Below are 17229 nucleotides of genomic sequence, written 5' to 3'. Positions count from 1 at the left end.
CATACACACACTCGCTCACATACATACATACACACATACTCACACCTCACGTATACAATCCCTGGCATTCTCCTTCCTTCTTTTCACAGTTAACAATCTGACAGCTCACACGTCCTATGAGATTTCCGCCTGGGCCAAGACAGACTTGGGGGATAGTCCTCTGGCATTTGAGCATGTCTTGACCAGAGGCATCCGTCCACCTGCTCCGAGTCTTAAAGCCAAGGCCATCAACCAGACTGCTGTGGAGTGTGTGTGGACCGGCCCCAAGAATGTGGTAAGTGGACAAGAACGACCATCCCAAGGTTTTCTGGACTTCCCTAAATTTAATCCCCTGGACAGCCATTTCTTTCTCTCCTGTTGCTGCTTTGGCATCTTTGCTTTCCATAAACACAAGTCACCCTCCAGCTCGGGATTACTTTCTGAAAGGACCTGGCATCCCAGCCAGCCCCTGCATGCCTGACCTCGCTCTGCTGGCCTCAGAGATAGCTCCCCGATGTTTGTCATTGGGTAGACCATGCGTGTGGAGTGCTGGATTCACGCGATAAGGAACTCATTCTGGGTGGTGAGCTTGATTGAATTTTTAAATTTAATATAGTTCTGTTGTTTTGCACGCTCTACAACGTGATGCTGAGCAAGAGACAGAGACAAAAGCCTAAGCCCTCCTTAGCACTCCCTTTGACCTTGAAGGACAGTACACAGACCCACAAGGAGACATGATTCTCTATCAATAGGCTCAACTCGAGGCAGGCACACTCCTCCCACTGAGCGGTCCTCCAGAGCAAGGTGAAGTCTGCAGAACAGTAGAGCATCACACAGTGCTAGAGCCTCTCTTTGCGTGCCAGTCTGGAGAAGCAGCCACGCTTCTGCTGCGCCTTGGCTTGTGCGTTCGCTGGTCACACACAGCCAGCTTTCATATGTGATGAGTCAAACGAGGCCCAAAGTGGGTGACTGTCACCTGCTCCTGTCTCTTCACTGAGTACCTTGGCAGCACTCATGGTCAGCTTCTTCACCATCTATGAAGGGCTCTTCTAATCCCCTGACTCCCATGAGCTCTGGGAGCCCTTTCCCATCACTAGCGACTCCGTCCCACTAGCGACCCCAACCCCATGTACCACGGACTGGACCCTATTATAATGAGATAATCTTACATCTGAGCACCAAGCCCCTACTGGGACCAAGGCCTCCCATTTAAGCCTTGTGACTCCCTTGTTCCTGTCTTGCTATCCCATATGCATTTGCTTTGCCACCTTGGATCCCCTCAATGTCTCTCTCTCCACCTCCTCCTGGTTAACTGGCCCTGGGAGGCCACTTTCACCTTTTGTTGTCCAGACTCCTCCTCTCCGGACCTTCTTCTGAGCAGTTACAGGAAGCAATGCTGTTGCTGGGACATTGATACCCCCAGGCAGCCCCGTCTCTTTGCCCAGGGTGCCTGCAGATGTGTAGCCTTTTTCTGCAGATGCCTGGCCTCCTGCACATAGACTCGGGGGAGGAAGTATTCTCATCCTTCTTTGTCTTCTCCAGCTTGCTCCTTCCCATATGAACTCACTCAGCTGCCATTCCTTGCTGTATGCTTAGTCCACCTCCCTGGTTTGTGATCCCCTACATGGACCCATAGACTGTGCTTTAAACATACCCTTGGCCAATTGAAGTCCAGGGCCTCCTCTATTGCAGCAACACACATTTACCCTGAAGAGGACACAGGCCTTGCCATCTCCGGCCAGTGCTGTGCATCTTTAAAGTCATCTCCTGGGCGGACAGCCTGCTGGAGCTGCAGTTATTGTCTGAACGCCAGGCTGCAGGAGGGCAGGAAGATAAACTGTCCTGCTTTTAAAAGAGCCTGCTGGGCTGTCCCACTGGGCGCTTCTGCTTACATCTCATTGACACCTGCTGGAGTCTCATTGGCTGACACCTGCTGGCATCTCATTGGCCGACACCTTGTTACTGGCTCTTCCAGCTTCCGTGGTGGTAGGGAATGTAGACTTCTTCCACTAAAGGAAAGCTGGGAGGTTGAAGCTGGCCGCACCGTCCTCCTGTGTCCATTCCACTGCTGGTGAGATTCCCATACTCACTTGACAGCTCCCACCACAGCTGCTGACCCCTCAGTCACAGTTCGGCTCCCCGTCACTGCTGTCTGATTGTGTAATGTCACCCTTCTTCTGTAAGCTCTCTTCCCTGACTCTTTATACAGTGCTTGGAATGGCAGCCAGTGCTTCTCGTTTGCTCTCATGGCAGAATTTTCTATTTTTCCTTCCCTGTCCGTCCTTCCCCAAGAAGAAGCCCTGTGCGAACAGGAGCTGCTCATGCTCACCTTTGCAGGTGTGTGCACACACACACACACATACACACACACATACACGGCACTCCTGTTCCAAAGCGCAATCACCCTAATGAAGCATGAAGGAAGATGTCTCCGGGTGCTTTAGGAGCGCTTCCAAGGTCTCAAGTCAGCAATTTCAAAAGATGAGAGCACTGACCCATCAACTGACGGCTTTTTCCCTTCTCTGCCTTTACCAGGTTTATGGCATTTTCTATGCCACGTCCTTCCTTGACCTCTACCGAAACCCCAAGAGCTTAACCACTCCACTCCACAATAAGACAGTCATTGTCAACAAGGATGAGCAGTATTTGTTTCTGGTAAGCTTTCTGCACCAGGGAGACAGAAGCACCTCTATTTAAAGGAGGTTTCTTAAGCGTTGGGGCTCCTGAGCTCAACTCTAGTAGATTGGGTGACTTGGGTACTAGATTTGTCTTCCTTGTAAGTCCCCACAACCAGTTTCCGAAATGCAGCTCAGGGGTGGAACACTCACTTGGCAGATAGCTTAGTGCTTTCTTATATAACTCAGGACCACCTGCCCGGGGTGGCCTCACCCACAATGGGCTGGGCCTTACCATATCAATCATCAATCCAGAAAGTGCCCCACAGACTTTCCTATAAGTTAAATGAAGGAGGCAGTTCCTCCACTGAGGTTCTCTCCTCCCAGATGACTCTGGTTGTGTCATGTGGACCAAAACAAAGAAACTACAAAAGTAGCGGGCAGCACCTAGGCCAGTATTTCTTGTGAGAACAAAAGATTTGATATAACCTAAATCTTTCAAGGAAAGATTGGCAACATAAATTATGTCTTATCCATGGAGTAGAATAAAGAACTGTCCAAAAGAAGACAGTGCTGAGTGTGCCCATGAGTGAAAAAATCTGATTCCCAAATTATTAATTTTTATGGGGGAAGTATTGTTGTGTGAAAAAGATTTTTTAAAGATAGACTGCATATGTGTATGTATATATTTATATATCATGTGTCTATACTTACATATGTCTAGGGCACTTCTGAACAGAAGCCAAAACACAAAAACAGTCTAGGTCAGGCAGGGAACTATTTTATTTTATTTTGTGCTAATTGAATTTTAACTGTAGTCATGTTCTTATTGAAAAGTAGTTTGACAGAGGTTGCATGAGCCTATGTGGTATTGTTTTGCTGTGTGTGCTTGGCCCGTAGGTCCGGGTGTTGATCCCTTACCAAGGGCCATCTTCTGACTATGTCGTCGTGAAGATGATCCCAGACAGCAGGCTTCCACCTCGTCACCTGCATGCAGTCCAAGTAGGCAAAACCTCAGCGGTCATCAAGTGGGAATCACCCTACGACTCTCCGGACCAGGACTTGGTGAGTGGAAAGGCATGCAGCCCGCCATGCTTGTGCCTAGCCGGCTTTGGGGAAGTGGAGTGTAGTGGAGGGGGTCAGGTGTGTGACAAGTGACACAGGTACTAGCTGAGCTCGGCAAGCCTTGTCCCCATTTCTGTATGGTCAAAGACAGATCCCCTTCTGAGTTGGCACTCCTCCATTGTTCACGACACCATATTTCTTTGTCCTTCCTCAGCTAGCCCCATCCCCTCCATTAACCAGCGCTCAGCACACAACGGTCTGCAGGCCAAATCCAGTCAGTGGATTATTTTTTAAAAAACAATGTTTAATTGGAACCAGGGCCACACCCATCAGTGTATGCATGACCTATGTCTGTTTTTGTGCCACTAGCGATAGAATTTTTTGTGGTTGAGATCCTAAGACCCTCAAAGCCTAAAATATCTATATTTCTACTCTTTCAGAGTTTTCTATCCCTTTCTAGAAAAAATAGGATAGGACATTGATCCTAGAAGAAGTACCCCATTCTTCCTTGTTCTGGACTGCTTTGACCCTCACCCCTATACCTCAGCAGTGTGGTTTCTTCTTAGCTACTGAGACACCTCTTGATTCTCAGGTTCTCCCTGGTGATCAAGTTTCCTGTTTGTCCAATGTGTCCCCTTCCTTCCACACTCCCAAATAAGCAGCAGCCTGGGAGAGAGCAGGTGGGGCTGCTTGTACCTTAGAGCCGGGGTTGAGCATCTTCATCCATGTCGTCCCTCTGTCAATATCAGTATGCAGAGACTGTTGTCATGGGGGTTGAGCATCTTCATCCATGGTCCTCTCTGTCAATGTCCAGAAACTGTTGTTATGATGGAGAGACAGAAGCTTAGCTGCTGATGTCACAATTAATGTGGATTTTCCTAGTATATTTTGGTTTCCTCTAGTTTTCTTTCCCTCCTTTCCCTTTTTTGCATCCCTGTTTCCTCTTTCTCTCTTTTCTTCTCCTCTCCTCCCCCTTCCCCTTTTCCTTCCCTTCCCATCCCTTATCTAGCTAATACTGGAAATGTATACTCATTATAAGATAGATCCTGGCTACCCCAAAGACTTTCTGAAGTCAGACTGTGAAGCTCAGAAAAGTCAGCCCTGAGCATGAGTTCTATCTCTGTTTATTTGACCACATTGAACGCATCTGAAAAAGGATTGTGTCTGTATGGAGCACGCACACACATTGTCTCTTGTCATTACTCCCTGAACAAGGTGGTATGTTAACTGTTACATGGCTAGGGTGGTTTGAACAAAGATGACCCCCATAGTCTCATATGTTTGAATGCTCAGCCATCAGAGAGTGGAACCATTTGAAAGGATTAGAAGGTTTCTCTGTAGCCTTATCAGAGTAGGTGTGACCTTTTTGGAGGAAGTGTGTCACTGCAGGTGAACTTTGAGGTGTCAAAAGCCCATTTCAGGCCCAGACTCCCTCTTTCTTTGTGGATCAGGATGCAAAGCTCTCAGCTAGTGCTGCAGTGCCATGCACACAGCCATGCTCCCTGCCATGGTGATAATGAACTAACCTCTGAAACTGTAAGCAAGGCTCCCATTAAATGCTTTCTTTCATAAGAGTGGCCTTGACCACTGTGTCTCTTCACAGCAATAGAACAGCAACTGAAACAAGGGCATTTGCATTGTATAAGGTACTGTTCATAATCAATAGCTGATTTCAAGTAAAAGACCTTGCATCCGGCGCTACTCAGATCCTCCTTCCTCCCTCTGTCTGTCTTAGTTCTACGCAATTGCCGTGAAAGATCTGATCAGGAAGACCGACAGGACCTACAAAGTCAAGTCTCGCAACAGTACTGTGGAGTACAGCCTTAACAAGCTGGAACCTGGTGGAAAATACCATATTGTTGTCCAGCTGGGGAACATGAGCAAGGATTCCAGTATAAAAATCACCACAGGTCAGTAGGGAGTAAGAAAGGCCTTGCTGCACACTGAGCAACCAACCTTGTAGCTGCAGACCTCAGCACAGAGGAAGGCCGGAGTACCTTTGTAGGACCCGCAAGCATTGTTCTTCTCTGTCCGTGCTACAGCAGACCAAGGCTGGAATGTGTGTGTATGTGTGTGTGTGGGTGTGTGTGTGGGGGGGGTTCTTAGGCTTTGGTGAAGGGCCAAGACATATATTGCAATTTGAGGGCTTAAACTCAGTGTGTGTTGAATACTAGGCAAGCACTCTACCACTGAGCCGTATCCACTCTCTCTGAGTCTCTTTTCACACTACCCTCCCTTAGTGTGTCCTACCATGGCCAGGGGAGGAAAGGAGGAATGCTCAAGAGAGTCAAGAAACCCAAAAGTACTTCCCAGTGAAGCCAGGCCTTAAAATGAGGACCTGGATGGTGTCACAGCGGCCCTCCTGTTGATCGAGCAGATAGAACGCAGGGAGACTGATAATAAGGCTGTCGGCTGGAAGGTTGGCTAGGCTCCTGTTCCATGCTGAGTCACTAACTCAGCAGCCTAGATAGCAGTAAGCAGAGTCACCAGTTGCAGTAGTGGGGTCCAGGCCCATTTAGGCTTTTGGTGCGTGATACGTGTGTACTAACTGCAAGTGACCTAATCTTCCATTTTCAGTTTCACTGTCAGCACCCGACGCCTTAAAAATCATAACAGAAAATGACCACGTTCTTCTCTTTTGGAAAAGCCTAGCTTTGAAGGAAAAGCAGTTCAGTGAAACCCGGGTAAGTTCCTCGTGTGTCCTCAGTGACTTTGGAACTCTTGTTGGCATACTGTTTTAGACATGAGTTCATTAACAGCAGGCTGGCAGACAGCATGAAGAAGGAAGGAAAGAAAGCGTCAGGCATGGGCGTGAACTCGAGAGCGAAAGGACCATTTGCTGATTAGAGAGATGTTTGTGCTGCCCATGCAGTGTGAGATCTCTGTACTCAGCACCCACAGCCACACACTTGTCCTTGGAAAGGAAATGGGCGGGAGATTTGTGGTGCTCCCTGCAACTGGAGTGTGCTCAGCATGGGAACCAAGTGCCCCACCCTTGCCCGGCCCTTTGACAGCTAGGCTGTGGTCCCAGAGTGTCAGGAAGCTGAGCCACGCTCTCAATCTAGTACCTTGTCATCGTTTCTTCAGAGTGATTGGGAGGAGCAAGAAGTACATGAAGATACTTGGTTGGCTGATGAAAAAAATACCTTTGTTTCACTATTGGTAGGCCAGTACTCTGACGGCATGGGAGGGAAGGAAGAGAGTGAGGGCCAAGAGATTTGCCCAGGAGGGTGGACTCATTACTGATTGAAACTGGCTTGGTCCCCATGAAAGCAAAGTAGTCTGTGATGATCCAGCTGTGGTTACCTGGAGGAACAGGGTAAGCAGGGAGTCATGTGAGATCTAGGCTCAGGTACCCGTTGAAAGTCCTCACCTTCTGTGGGACTCCTCACAGTTGCCATAGCTGTGGTATCTATGCAGCGAATGTCTTTAAGAAAATGGAATCTATGCAGGAATACTCCAGTGTTGAAAGGTACTGAACATTCTGGCAGCTGCGTGCAGGAAAAGAAAGACCCTAGCAAGCTAATGACAAAGACATCAAGCCTGCAAAGAACCTTGGGGCAGTAATGTCAGTGTGAGAACTAGCTCGGGAATGACACCGAGAATATAGATTGGTTCAAAGTTCTGGAAGGCTCTTTGATAATACGTATCGAAAACACTGAAATGTTCACATTCCCTGATTTAGCTATTCTAGGATTTTACTTTGAGAAAGCAATGCATTAAAATTGTATGTGCTCTGCTTCATGGTAAAAAGAGGAAACATAAATGCCTAACAGGGGGACTGCTGAGGCAAAGTATAGGTGGTTGATGGTTGTGTGCATTGTTTCGTTTGTGTCTTTATGTGTTTTACAGATGTTCTACACTGGATTTACACTAGATAGTAAACAATCATTACTAGCTTGTAAGAAGGAGTGCAGGGGGTGGGAGGCCAGGCAGGTGTTGGGGATCCTGAATGGGCAGCAGATTCAACATAATTTGAAATGGGATTGGAGTGCAGGTCATATTCCATTTCTAGTGGAGGGTGCTGGCACGGGTGTAGCGTGCCCTCCTCTCTTCCTCCTGGCTCAGTATTAGAGACATGTCAGTGCAGTAGGAACCAAGAGGTTGATTGTGTGGTGGGCTTGGATGTGGACAGAGTTTGGCACTGGAACCCTGGAGGGCAGCAGAGAAGCTGGCCACCAGTCTGGTCCTAGCCAGCATCTTGGGTCTGGCCTGTTTCCTAGCACAACAGTCTGGGACTTCTTGAGGCAATGAGGGAAGGGATTGTTTTGTACTGTCCTCCTGTGAATAGAGCCCTCAGCCTGCTTAAGTGCTTCTCTGTCAACATCAGGCTGCCTGGCTCTGGGATCAGCCTCGAAAGAACCAGAAAGCTAGGAGGCAGGAAATGAATGAAGGTGGTCTTCCAGAAGTCTGTTCTAGGGGGCACGTTCCCTTTTCCGATTAACTGGTCCCGGGTCTTGCCTGCACCCACTGCCATCAGGAGGTGTCACTAGTCAAATCCCTTACTGCGAAGTATTACTAAAGTGTCGGGTTATTTGAGGCACTGCTATTGGTGGGCTCAAGTGGCTGCTGCCTGGAACTCTGAGTATGCGATGGTTGGAATGGTTCTCCTGCAGCAACACCTTGCAGTTCCTCTTCTGCACATTGTCAGCAGGGAAAGCCCTGTTTTCTGAGTTTAATATCTCAGTCCCATAATCAAAAGAGCTAGCGAGAAACGTAAAGTATGTTAGCATCCATAAAACGCCGCCATGAGGACTCACCAATAACTGGGGCCAGTAACGTAACCAGAAGGCCTCTTATTCAAACCTCTGAACGATCCATTGTGTGCTCGTTTGCAGGGCTATGAGATACACATGTTTGACAGTGCTCTGAATCTCACCGCTTACCTCGGGAATACTACTGACAATTTCTTTAAAGTGTCCAACCTGAAGATGGGTCATAATTACACCTTCACAGTCCAAGCACGCTGTCTCTTCGGCAGCCAGATCTGTGGGGAGCCTGCCGTGCTGCTGTATGACGAACTGAGCTCAGGTGAGTTGCTGTGTGGCCATCCTGTCCGTGTCCTGTTCCAAGGAAAGAGAGGAAAGCGGAGTTTTTCTGATGGTCTTTCCAAAACACATTTCAAGTACTGCCTGTGTGCCTAAGAAATCACTTAGGTACCAATTTAGTTCGGTAGTGATGTAGTTAATAAAGATTTCTCGACTGGCCATGGTTGAGTAGTACAGAAAGAACAGGGATTGCAGGGTACCACATTGAGTGTAAAGTTGGGGAAAGGACTAGAAGGGGGCCATATTTAGGAAACTCAGTAGGCCTATTAGTTCCTTTTCTTCCCTTGTTACTGTGACCAGATACTTAGCAAGAAGCAAGCTGAGAGTGGGGGGTTTATTTTGGCTGGCGGTTCAAGGAGATAGAGCTTGTCCTGGGGGAGAAGGCATGGTCGCAGGAGTCTGGGCCAGCTGCTTAGACTGCATTAGCAGCTAGGAAGCAGCAGTGGAGAATGTTGGTCCTTAGCCCTCCCCTTCTGCTCCTCCATTACATCAAGCCCCAAGGCCATGGGGATGGATCACCCACATTGAAGGTGGGTCTTTCCCCCTACCTGTTTCCTCTAAAAGGCCCTCTCACACAAACCCAGAAATATGTGTCAGTTTCTTACATGATTCAGTAAATCCAGTCAAGCTAGACAAACAAGAATGTGTTGCTTGTTGGTTTTCATGGCACTTCTCAGAGCCTTGAACGTACGAATAGACCTGTACTTCTCCCTGTGATTAGCTCATCCCACTATATACAGCTCGCACTTCTTCATGACCTGGGTTCTCTATTTTGGGGACACATAGATAGATACCAGGATTGAGCCTCATTGTTGCTTTGTAAGGAACATACGTGCATTGTGGTACCTTGGCCAGGATTTCAACAAATATCTTACCATTAGATTTTGTAGGTACCTTTATTTCTAGCTAAGAACCAGAGAGGGTTACAGTTACGTGTTCTCTTCCTGGATTGTAGGGGTGGTGGGGCCAATGCAGAATAAACAGTTTCTTAAGAGTAGTAGTTCTCAACCTGTGGGTTGTGACCCCTATGGCAAACCTCTATCTCCAAAAATATTTACATTATGATTCATAATGGCAGCAAATGTATAATTTTGAAGTAGCGACAAAAAAAAATTTTATGGCTGGGGGTAACCACAACATGAGGAACTGTGTTAAAGGGTTGCAGCGTTAGGAAGGCTGAGAACCACTGGCTCAGAGGATAAATACTTTCTTCTTCTACCTCCCTTTAGAGAGTCGTGGCATAGGTAAGGCTCTGGGAAGGTCCTACAGAAAACAAACAGCAAAACTCTTGATAATACACTTTTTCTTTAATAAGCCCTGGTTTTAAGCAAAACCAGTTATTAGTCTGTGGAATACACAGTGAAAGAAACTGTCTGTTGTGAGGCCCCTGGCAGCTGCTTTCAGGGAATCCAGTGTATTGCACCCTCAGAGGTCCAGCCAGGCTGTAGTTCTTTAAGTTACCACCTCACCATTGGGGTAGGCTGGAAAATATTTTATTTTCCTGTTCAGAAAATGGAAGAAATTTAACTAGAGACATGCATACTGAATTGCTAGATTGCGCCTACAAGAAATGCCTGTTCTCTGGTCCATTTTGATTAGTCCTGCGTCTGCTGCAATCCCCGGGTAGTTATGATGCTTTTTCTCTGTGAGACAGGAGCTTCCTTATGCCATCTCGCCCTGCACTAGGGAGCAACTCCAAGGTCTGTAGAAACTATGTGCAAAGAAATAGCTGCCTCTTTTGCTAAAAACTGATTCCAAAATTCCATTTTTCTGCCCCCAAGTGCAGACGAGCCCCCAGGTTTGTAATGTGAAAATTCTACTCATTGTCAAAATGATGGCCTCCAACTCCAACAGATGTGGAGTTGAATGAAGAGTGGGGAATGACCTTTCTCCAGAGCCCCAGTGAGGACCTCTCTGTCAGTCAGCCTTCTAAAGCCGTCATTTGTGTAAGACCACGGGAAGGCAGCATCTTTGGCAAGTTATAGGCAGTCAAATGGCTTAGTAACGAGCTTTTAAAAATGTCAGATGTATATGGAAAGATTGTTTCTCTTTTTCACTTAAGTGAAAGAGAGGGAGGAAAACCATAAAGCTTGGTGAGCTGTCTAGTCAGTGTTGCAGTAAAGGAATCTCATTTGTGGAGCTTCAGGTAATTGCAGCACGGAGTGACTTTGGTGCCAAGTAGGGGGAAATAATTGCAATCTCGTTAATTAGTGGTCTGATTTCACATCCTCTTCTGTAGGCAAGCAAGCGGCCTTAAGTAATAATGCTAATGAAATCAGTGTTGATGTCCCAACAAAGGTCTCCCTTCTAAGAGACTATCTAAATAACCAACAAGGCAGTGATTAGGAGTCTAATGTAATTACTGTATTTGCATGTGCAAGGCCCACAGTCTACAGACTCATGGCAAGTACTTGGGAAACATCAGTCTTCACACATGTGCCGGAACATGTTATACAAGGAAAGCAAGCTGGGTGTTGGAACCCTTGCAAACTCTGGACTTCTTTTTTTCTATTTTATTGTGTTCATGGGGTCTGGAGAAGTTACCTGGGCCGTCTTCTTCTGGCCCTCAGGTAGGAGGCTCCCTAGCAGGGAATGTTGTTTTTGCAGGTGGAGATACAGCGGCGGTCCAGGCTGCCAGGTCTACCGATGTTGCCGCTGTGGTGGTTCCTATCTTGTTCCTGATCCTGTTGAGCCTGGGTGTCGGCTTTGCCATCCTCTACACAAAGCACCGCCGCCTACAGAGCAGCTTTACTGCTTTCGCCAACAGCCACTACAGCTCCAGGCTGGGCTCGGCCATCTTCTCATCTGGGGATGACCTGGGTAAGTGGGCAGGGGTACCAGGGGAAACCCTAGAAAGTCAGAGATGTGATCAGGGAAGATTCTTCCACCTCATTCTTTCAAGGCAGGCGTCACTCCAGTGTTCCCACTGTCTGGGCTCTTTGCTTTTTCTCATTTCTTAAACAGAGTACCACATTCTATTTAATGGTGTAGTTCTGCCCCCAACTGGGGAGAACTGGAAGGTACCCTTTGAAAAGAGAGTGTTAGGGCCTGGGTTTGAATGCCCCCCAAGTTTCAAAACAATCCTCAAGTATATTCATCTGACCCCAGTCTAATCCCTAAGCCCTCTGGAGGGCTTCAAGATGAAAGGGTCACATCTCCGGTGAGCTTCTGTGTGAGGCCCTTCAGCCAACCACACCTTTTTCCATTGCCAGAGCAGCCTCTTCTTACTCTATGTGGGGCTGAGGCACAGCAAGAGGAAGACAAGAAATCTGTTGATCCCTATGAGAAGTCTTATCATACTCCAAGTCTTAAACTGAGCGAGCTCGTAGTCAGGCCACGTAAGAGAGTGAGTGTGGGAAAGGCTTGCCACACTCAAGGCAGCACACTGAGTTTGTGGCTTTCCTTCTCTTATGGACTAGTAGTTGCTACTTCTCTCTTTCCGAAGGGTGGGGTTTCCTCCCCAGTGATCATAAGATCACCTGTATTCCCTTGTATTCCCTTGCCTTCTCTAATTTTGGTTTTGCTAATCAGCAAGTACTTGAAGTGCCTAACATGACTTGGTGGCTCCTTTTGGTTGGCCTGTTAGGGTGCCATTCAGTAGTCACTAAATACCAAGTAACAGGAGTCTCAACGGACAGTCATGAAGTCTGGGAAGAAATTGCCCTAAAAATTCTTAAGCCCTTTCAATTAATCTCTGTTTGCTCAGAACAGTTCAGATTGAAAAGAGAAAGAGGACAGATAATCCAAGTAGGAGAAACCAACCAACCAGCCACCCATTTAGCTGTAGGAGATAAGATTCACCTTCTTACAGATTTTACTTCAAGTAACTATTAAAATAAATTTGGTCCCTTAGGGAAGGGAAGAAACCGACCTTGAGCATAAGAAAACCAAACTAGGTTTCAGGCCTCATTGTTGGTTTAGCTGGGGGTTGTTGTAAGGCTGTGGGCATGGGCAGAGTGGTGGCATGTGGGGTCGTATGAAACTCGGGAACTCACCAAGGCCTGACTGTTTTGTCTTCAGGAGAGGACGATGAAGACGCTCCTATGATAACTGGATTCTCAGACGATGTCCCCATGGTGATAGCGTGAAGGAGCTTTTCTCATTAGAAACCAAATGGTGTAAATATTTTATTTGATAAAGATAGTTGATGGTTTATTTTAAAAGATGCACTTTGAGTTGCAATATGTTATTTTTATATGGGCCAAAACCACCACCACCACAACAACAAAAAACAAAACAACAACAAAAAAAAGGAGAGAAAGGAATGGATAAACTTTGTAGTGTCAACTGTGAACCTGAAAGTGGGTTGATTTTAGTGACCACATTGCTTTGATTTGACATTGATGTCGTCTTACAGAGCTGTGCTTGCTGGGCATGCTTTTAAGTCTGTGAGATCATTTTGGTTCATGAAATTGACCATTCTTCATATTTTTCTAAGACACAGAAATGTATTTAATAAAAACTTCAAGAGAGAGTGATGGGCAGAATCACATTTCTCTTTGAAAACTGCTCAGATTTTACGTTGTGTTTGGGTTTAGTTTACATAAGTGTGTGGGCGTCTTGTGGGAGAAGGTCCTGTTCTGTTGTCTTTGTTAATTTATTGGGACTCTGTATAAGGCCATATTTTAGTGGTCGTCTGGAACCCCAGGTGTTAAGGGCCCCTTGCCCATCAGTGTAGGGGGTGGGGAGCAGGAGCAATCCTGTCTGGGTTTGCTTGTGTCAGGAGAGAATTCTGGGTCAGTCCTAGATTCCAGTTCAGCTGAACTACAGCCTAGGAAGCCCTGCAAGCCACACCCCCTGTCTTCTAGGAATCCTTGGGCTTTTACTGTGCATGTCTCTGTACAAAGTGTACCTCTGGAAGCTGCCAAGTGTTGACACTGCTTTTTTATACACTGGGATCATTGTCACTTGAAAAACAAAATTACTGTGGGAGAAAGTTCTAGATCTGTGCCATGATAGATACGCATTGCAAATATAGTATGCCGTGTCTCCATATTTAATTTGAGTTTTCCTTTTGCTTTTACTCACCACCAAAGAATTTCAAATGTAAAACTTTATATTGGGTTTAAGCCACTGAATTGTCCTCAAAAGCCCATACTGATATATGCAGTCATTTTGAATTTGGTCAGTGCCTTCTCCGGATCCCCACCCCCACCCCCACCCCCTACCCCCAACCCCGCTTCCCTAGCCTGTGCCCCACACCCATCCATAGAGAGTGTTGGAGGTATTGCCAGGGATAGAGGTGATCTAAACGTTTGACTTCTCCATCAGCAGGTTTGTTCATTTGCTTTCTCTGTGAAATACCACGTGTGTCTAAACACAGCCCCTGCACCCTGTGTTTCATGTCACGGCCACTTGAAAGTTCTGTGGACTTCTTTGTGGCCTCAACCCATCCTGCAGTCCAGCGTGTAGGCACCGATGTCCAGCGTGATGTGACTTGTGCTGTACGAACAACCTCCCTGAGGATTTCCTCCCTCCCAGCGGAAAAGCAGCAAGCTTTGTGAATATTCCAAAGTTCTGCCTCTGAACACGTGTTTTCTAGAAGCAAGTGTTGTGATACCTGTCTCCCCTTCCATGCAATGTGTCCCTCCTCGCAAAAGTGCTGGTTTCTTTTAACTAAAAGTATCACTCTTTGGTGGAAATAGAGTCACAATTTACCCGAGGGTTGTTTGGAAAATAAGAGCCAATTTTTTTCTTAGAATATCTGTGTCTATTAAATGAGCATTTTGACCTGTAGATACACAGTGTACTGTGTGACCATAGTTCCTGGTATCAAATGCCAGGAGTAAGCAGTCAGTTGTCTCACAACTCCTTTTCCTCCTCTTTCCTCTCACCTTCTGTTTCACTATATTTTTCCCCCAGACTGGAATTTTTTTCAGCTTTATCTTGTCTTGCTTTCAAGTTTTGCTCAATGTTCCCCCAGCCCTACCACCTCCACATAAATAAAGTCTTTAAGTAGCTGAAAGATTAACAGTCTGGTGGGAGGCAAGCCATTGAATTGAACTGCTAGGAAAGTATATTTTCTCATTTTCTTTTCCTGCCAAGTTTTTGGTGGCATTTGTAGGAGCTGGTGTAAAAGGCTCAGCAGCACTATTGTCTATTATTCTGCAGGCGAGCCTTTTCACGGAGCATATGTCTCCTGCAGGCAACGGGTGTTGTTGCCAGGCATCGAGGCCAGTCTCCAGGGCCTCTGGATGCTGAACCATAGTACTGTACAGACCCTCCGCCACCCCTCTCCTCGGAAGATGCACTGTGCTGTTTGAAAACATGTAGCCATTTAAGGCTAGACTATTTTATATAAATAGCAGAGCTGAGGTCCCGAAGACTAAGCCAGATAGATGCAGCTATGTGTAAATTGTCTATTTTTGTGAACTTTTTGAGCACGCACTCCTGTTTCCTCTGCTTAGCTCAGTGGAGGTTTTGATGTATTCACGTTATCTGCAAGAGTCCAGAGGTTGGATGACAATAGGGAATTAAGACTGAGCTATGTGTAGTCTTGGCAAGTTCCCACCTCCCAGGAATGGAATATACTGGAACACCAGGTACTTGGTTTCCTGTGGACTGTGTGGGAAGTGATTTTTTTTCCTTCCTGTACTGAGTACCCTTTGAGTTTTGTGGGACATGGGTCTGTGTGGATGCAGTGACAGAGGAGAGTTCCTCCAAGGTCTGTGGAGAGGGGCCACATCTGAGCAGACAGGTGAGACTCTATCATGGCTTGATGTCTGGCAAGCTGGAGAGCTTGGCTTACTGCTGGACAGGTGGCTGGCACTCTGGCTGTTAAAGGAATGGCTCTTCAGGTGTTATCTCTGATTGCATCACTGGATAAGATTACAAGCTGACAGGGGACGGTCACTTGCATGGTCTCTCCTCTCCAGATAGATGGCCTGCTAGATTAATGCCTTTCTCCAATTTATAGACCAGGAGGAAGACCCTGGGTGTCTAGAAGGGAGCTAGGAAAGCCAGTGGTAGTGTTGAGCCCCTTACAGGTAAACACCAGTGTCTCTTTGGCACATCCTGCCTTCACATGGCCCTCAGTGGTCAGCACAAATACCTGGGCCCAAACCCCATCTCATAGGTTAGTTCTCTGTCCCATGAAGAGGGCCATGACGAGTTCCTGAGAATTCTCTTCCTTCAGAGGAGAGGAGAGGTCCCCTCAGGAGAAATTCAGACATATCACTAGATTGACTTCCATCCCCACTACCGCTGTAAGAATCTACTCTAACCTCTGCAGATGCTTCCTCGCGTCGGGATTGTATTTCAACATTCCTGTGATGTTTTACTTAACTGGAGTGTGTGCTGCTTTTCAGGTACAACTTTTGTGTAATAAAAGCCAGGGCATTAAGTTTATATAGACTACTTCCTATGCAAGACTAAGATATGGGATAAGTCGCAAGAGATGTGCACTGTGGTAGATAGACGAGAAATGCATTCTCAGATGGAATACCACTGCTGAGCGTGGCTGAGGGAGGATCAATTGCATGTGTTTCTGCCCATATTGTTTTGAGCAGCCATATTATAAATTTAATCATCAGAGCCGAGCGACAACCCAAGAAGGGTGTTAGTTTCATGTTTAATAACTTCAGTGGGCTGAGCAGGAGTGCCGAGGCGGAACATTATCACCCTCAGATATCCCATGTCACTCCTCATTTAAAGACTCTTGTTAAGACTTACTAGACGCGTTAGGCAAAGTCAGAAGTATCTGCAGCAAAATAAAGGCCTGTTCTGCTCTTATTTCAAGTGAGACACTGTGTGCTTGTTTCTCTCCAAAGTAAAATTAGGTGTTTATAACTTCGGTTGCCTTGCTAGGTTTCCAAGTCACTGGTTTCTGCTGAAGATTTTACTACATTGTTGCACAATTTTAAGATAATCTTTTTGTCTTGGTGTCAACTTTTTTCACTGAATAAAAATTTAACTGAGTTAAAAAGAATTGAAAACAAAACATTAAAAAAAAAAAAAACCCACCATCCCCCATTTGGATATCCACTGTGTGTGTCTTACTTTGTTCTGTTGAGTGCATTAAAGATGGCTAACACAGTCTCCAAGCAGCAGCTGACTTGTCTCTTTGAAAAAGGTGTTTATGTCATAGAAGAGAGAACATTAAGACCTGGGATAATTTTGTTAAGGAGCTGGTCTCAGATGGCGGGTCCTCGAAGAACACAGCGTCTGGCAGTGCGGTGGCTGATGAGTAGGGTGGCTGCTGAGCAGGGTGGTGTGGTGGTGGCTGTTCCTGAAGCACACACAATTCCACAGGCGCGTTGACTCAGGTGCCTCCCTGAGAACCGTACCTATGTATGGGACAGTTGGTGAAGGAGGTGACTTTAACCTGAGAGAAGAAAGCCCAGCGGCACAGAGGAGCCAGGTGTCTGAAAACACTTCCTAAACACAGTGAGCCCGACTGGGAGGTGTCGTGCTTATCTCTCAAAGGCCAGTGAGTGCAAGCATCATAAATTTAAATCAGGGACATAAATTATGGTCAGGGACAGGTTGCTTTCTAAATTTTAGCATCTAGCACACTGCTTTTG

The 17229-nt window shown here is 46.6% G+C and overlaps 1 protein-coding gene across 1 annotated transcript in view; it reads left to right on the top strand.

Moving 5' to 3' along the window:
• Sorl1 (sortilin related receptor 1) overlaps positions 1-16744 on the top strand; it is a 161657-nt gene extending 144913 nt beyond the window's left edge. Inside the window, exons 41-48 of the mRNA XM_057768142.1 lie at positions 90-274; positions 2515-2634; positions 3495-3659; positions 5395-5569; positions 6237-6343; positions 8498-8690; positions 11315-11527; positions 12728-16744. Coding sequence (XP_057624125.1) covers positions 90-274; positions 2515-2634; positions 3495-3659; positions 5395-5569; positions 6237-6343; positions 8498-8690; positions 11315-11527; positions 12728-12795 — 1226 coding nt within the window. The 3' untranslated portion in view covers positions 12796-16744. The remainder of the gene's footprint in view (positions 1-89; positions 275-2514; positions 2635-3494; positions 3660-5394; positions 5570-6236; positions 6344-8497; positions 8691-11314; positions 11528-12727) is intronic.
• The last annotated feature ends 485 nt before the right edge of the window (positions 16745-17229 follow it).

The sequence above is a fragment of the Chionomys nivalis genome, chromosome 4 (assembly GCF_950005125.1).
Source record: "Chionomys nivalis chromosome 4, mChiNiv1.1, whole genome shotgun sequence".
Lineage (NCBI taxonomy): Eukaryota > Metazoa > Chordata > Mammalia > Rodentia > Cricetidae > Chionomys > Chionomys nivalis.
The sequence above is the reverse complement of the archived record's forward strand: the minus strand, read 5'-3'. Positions and strand labels throughout refer to the sequence as shown.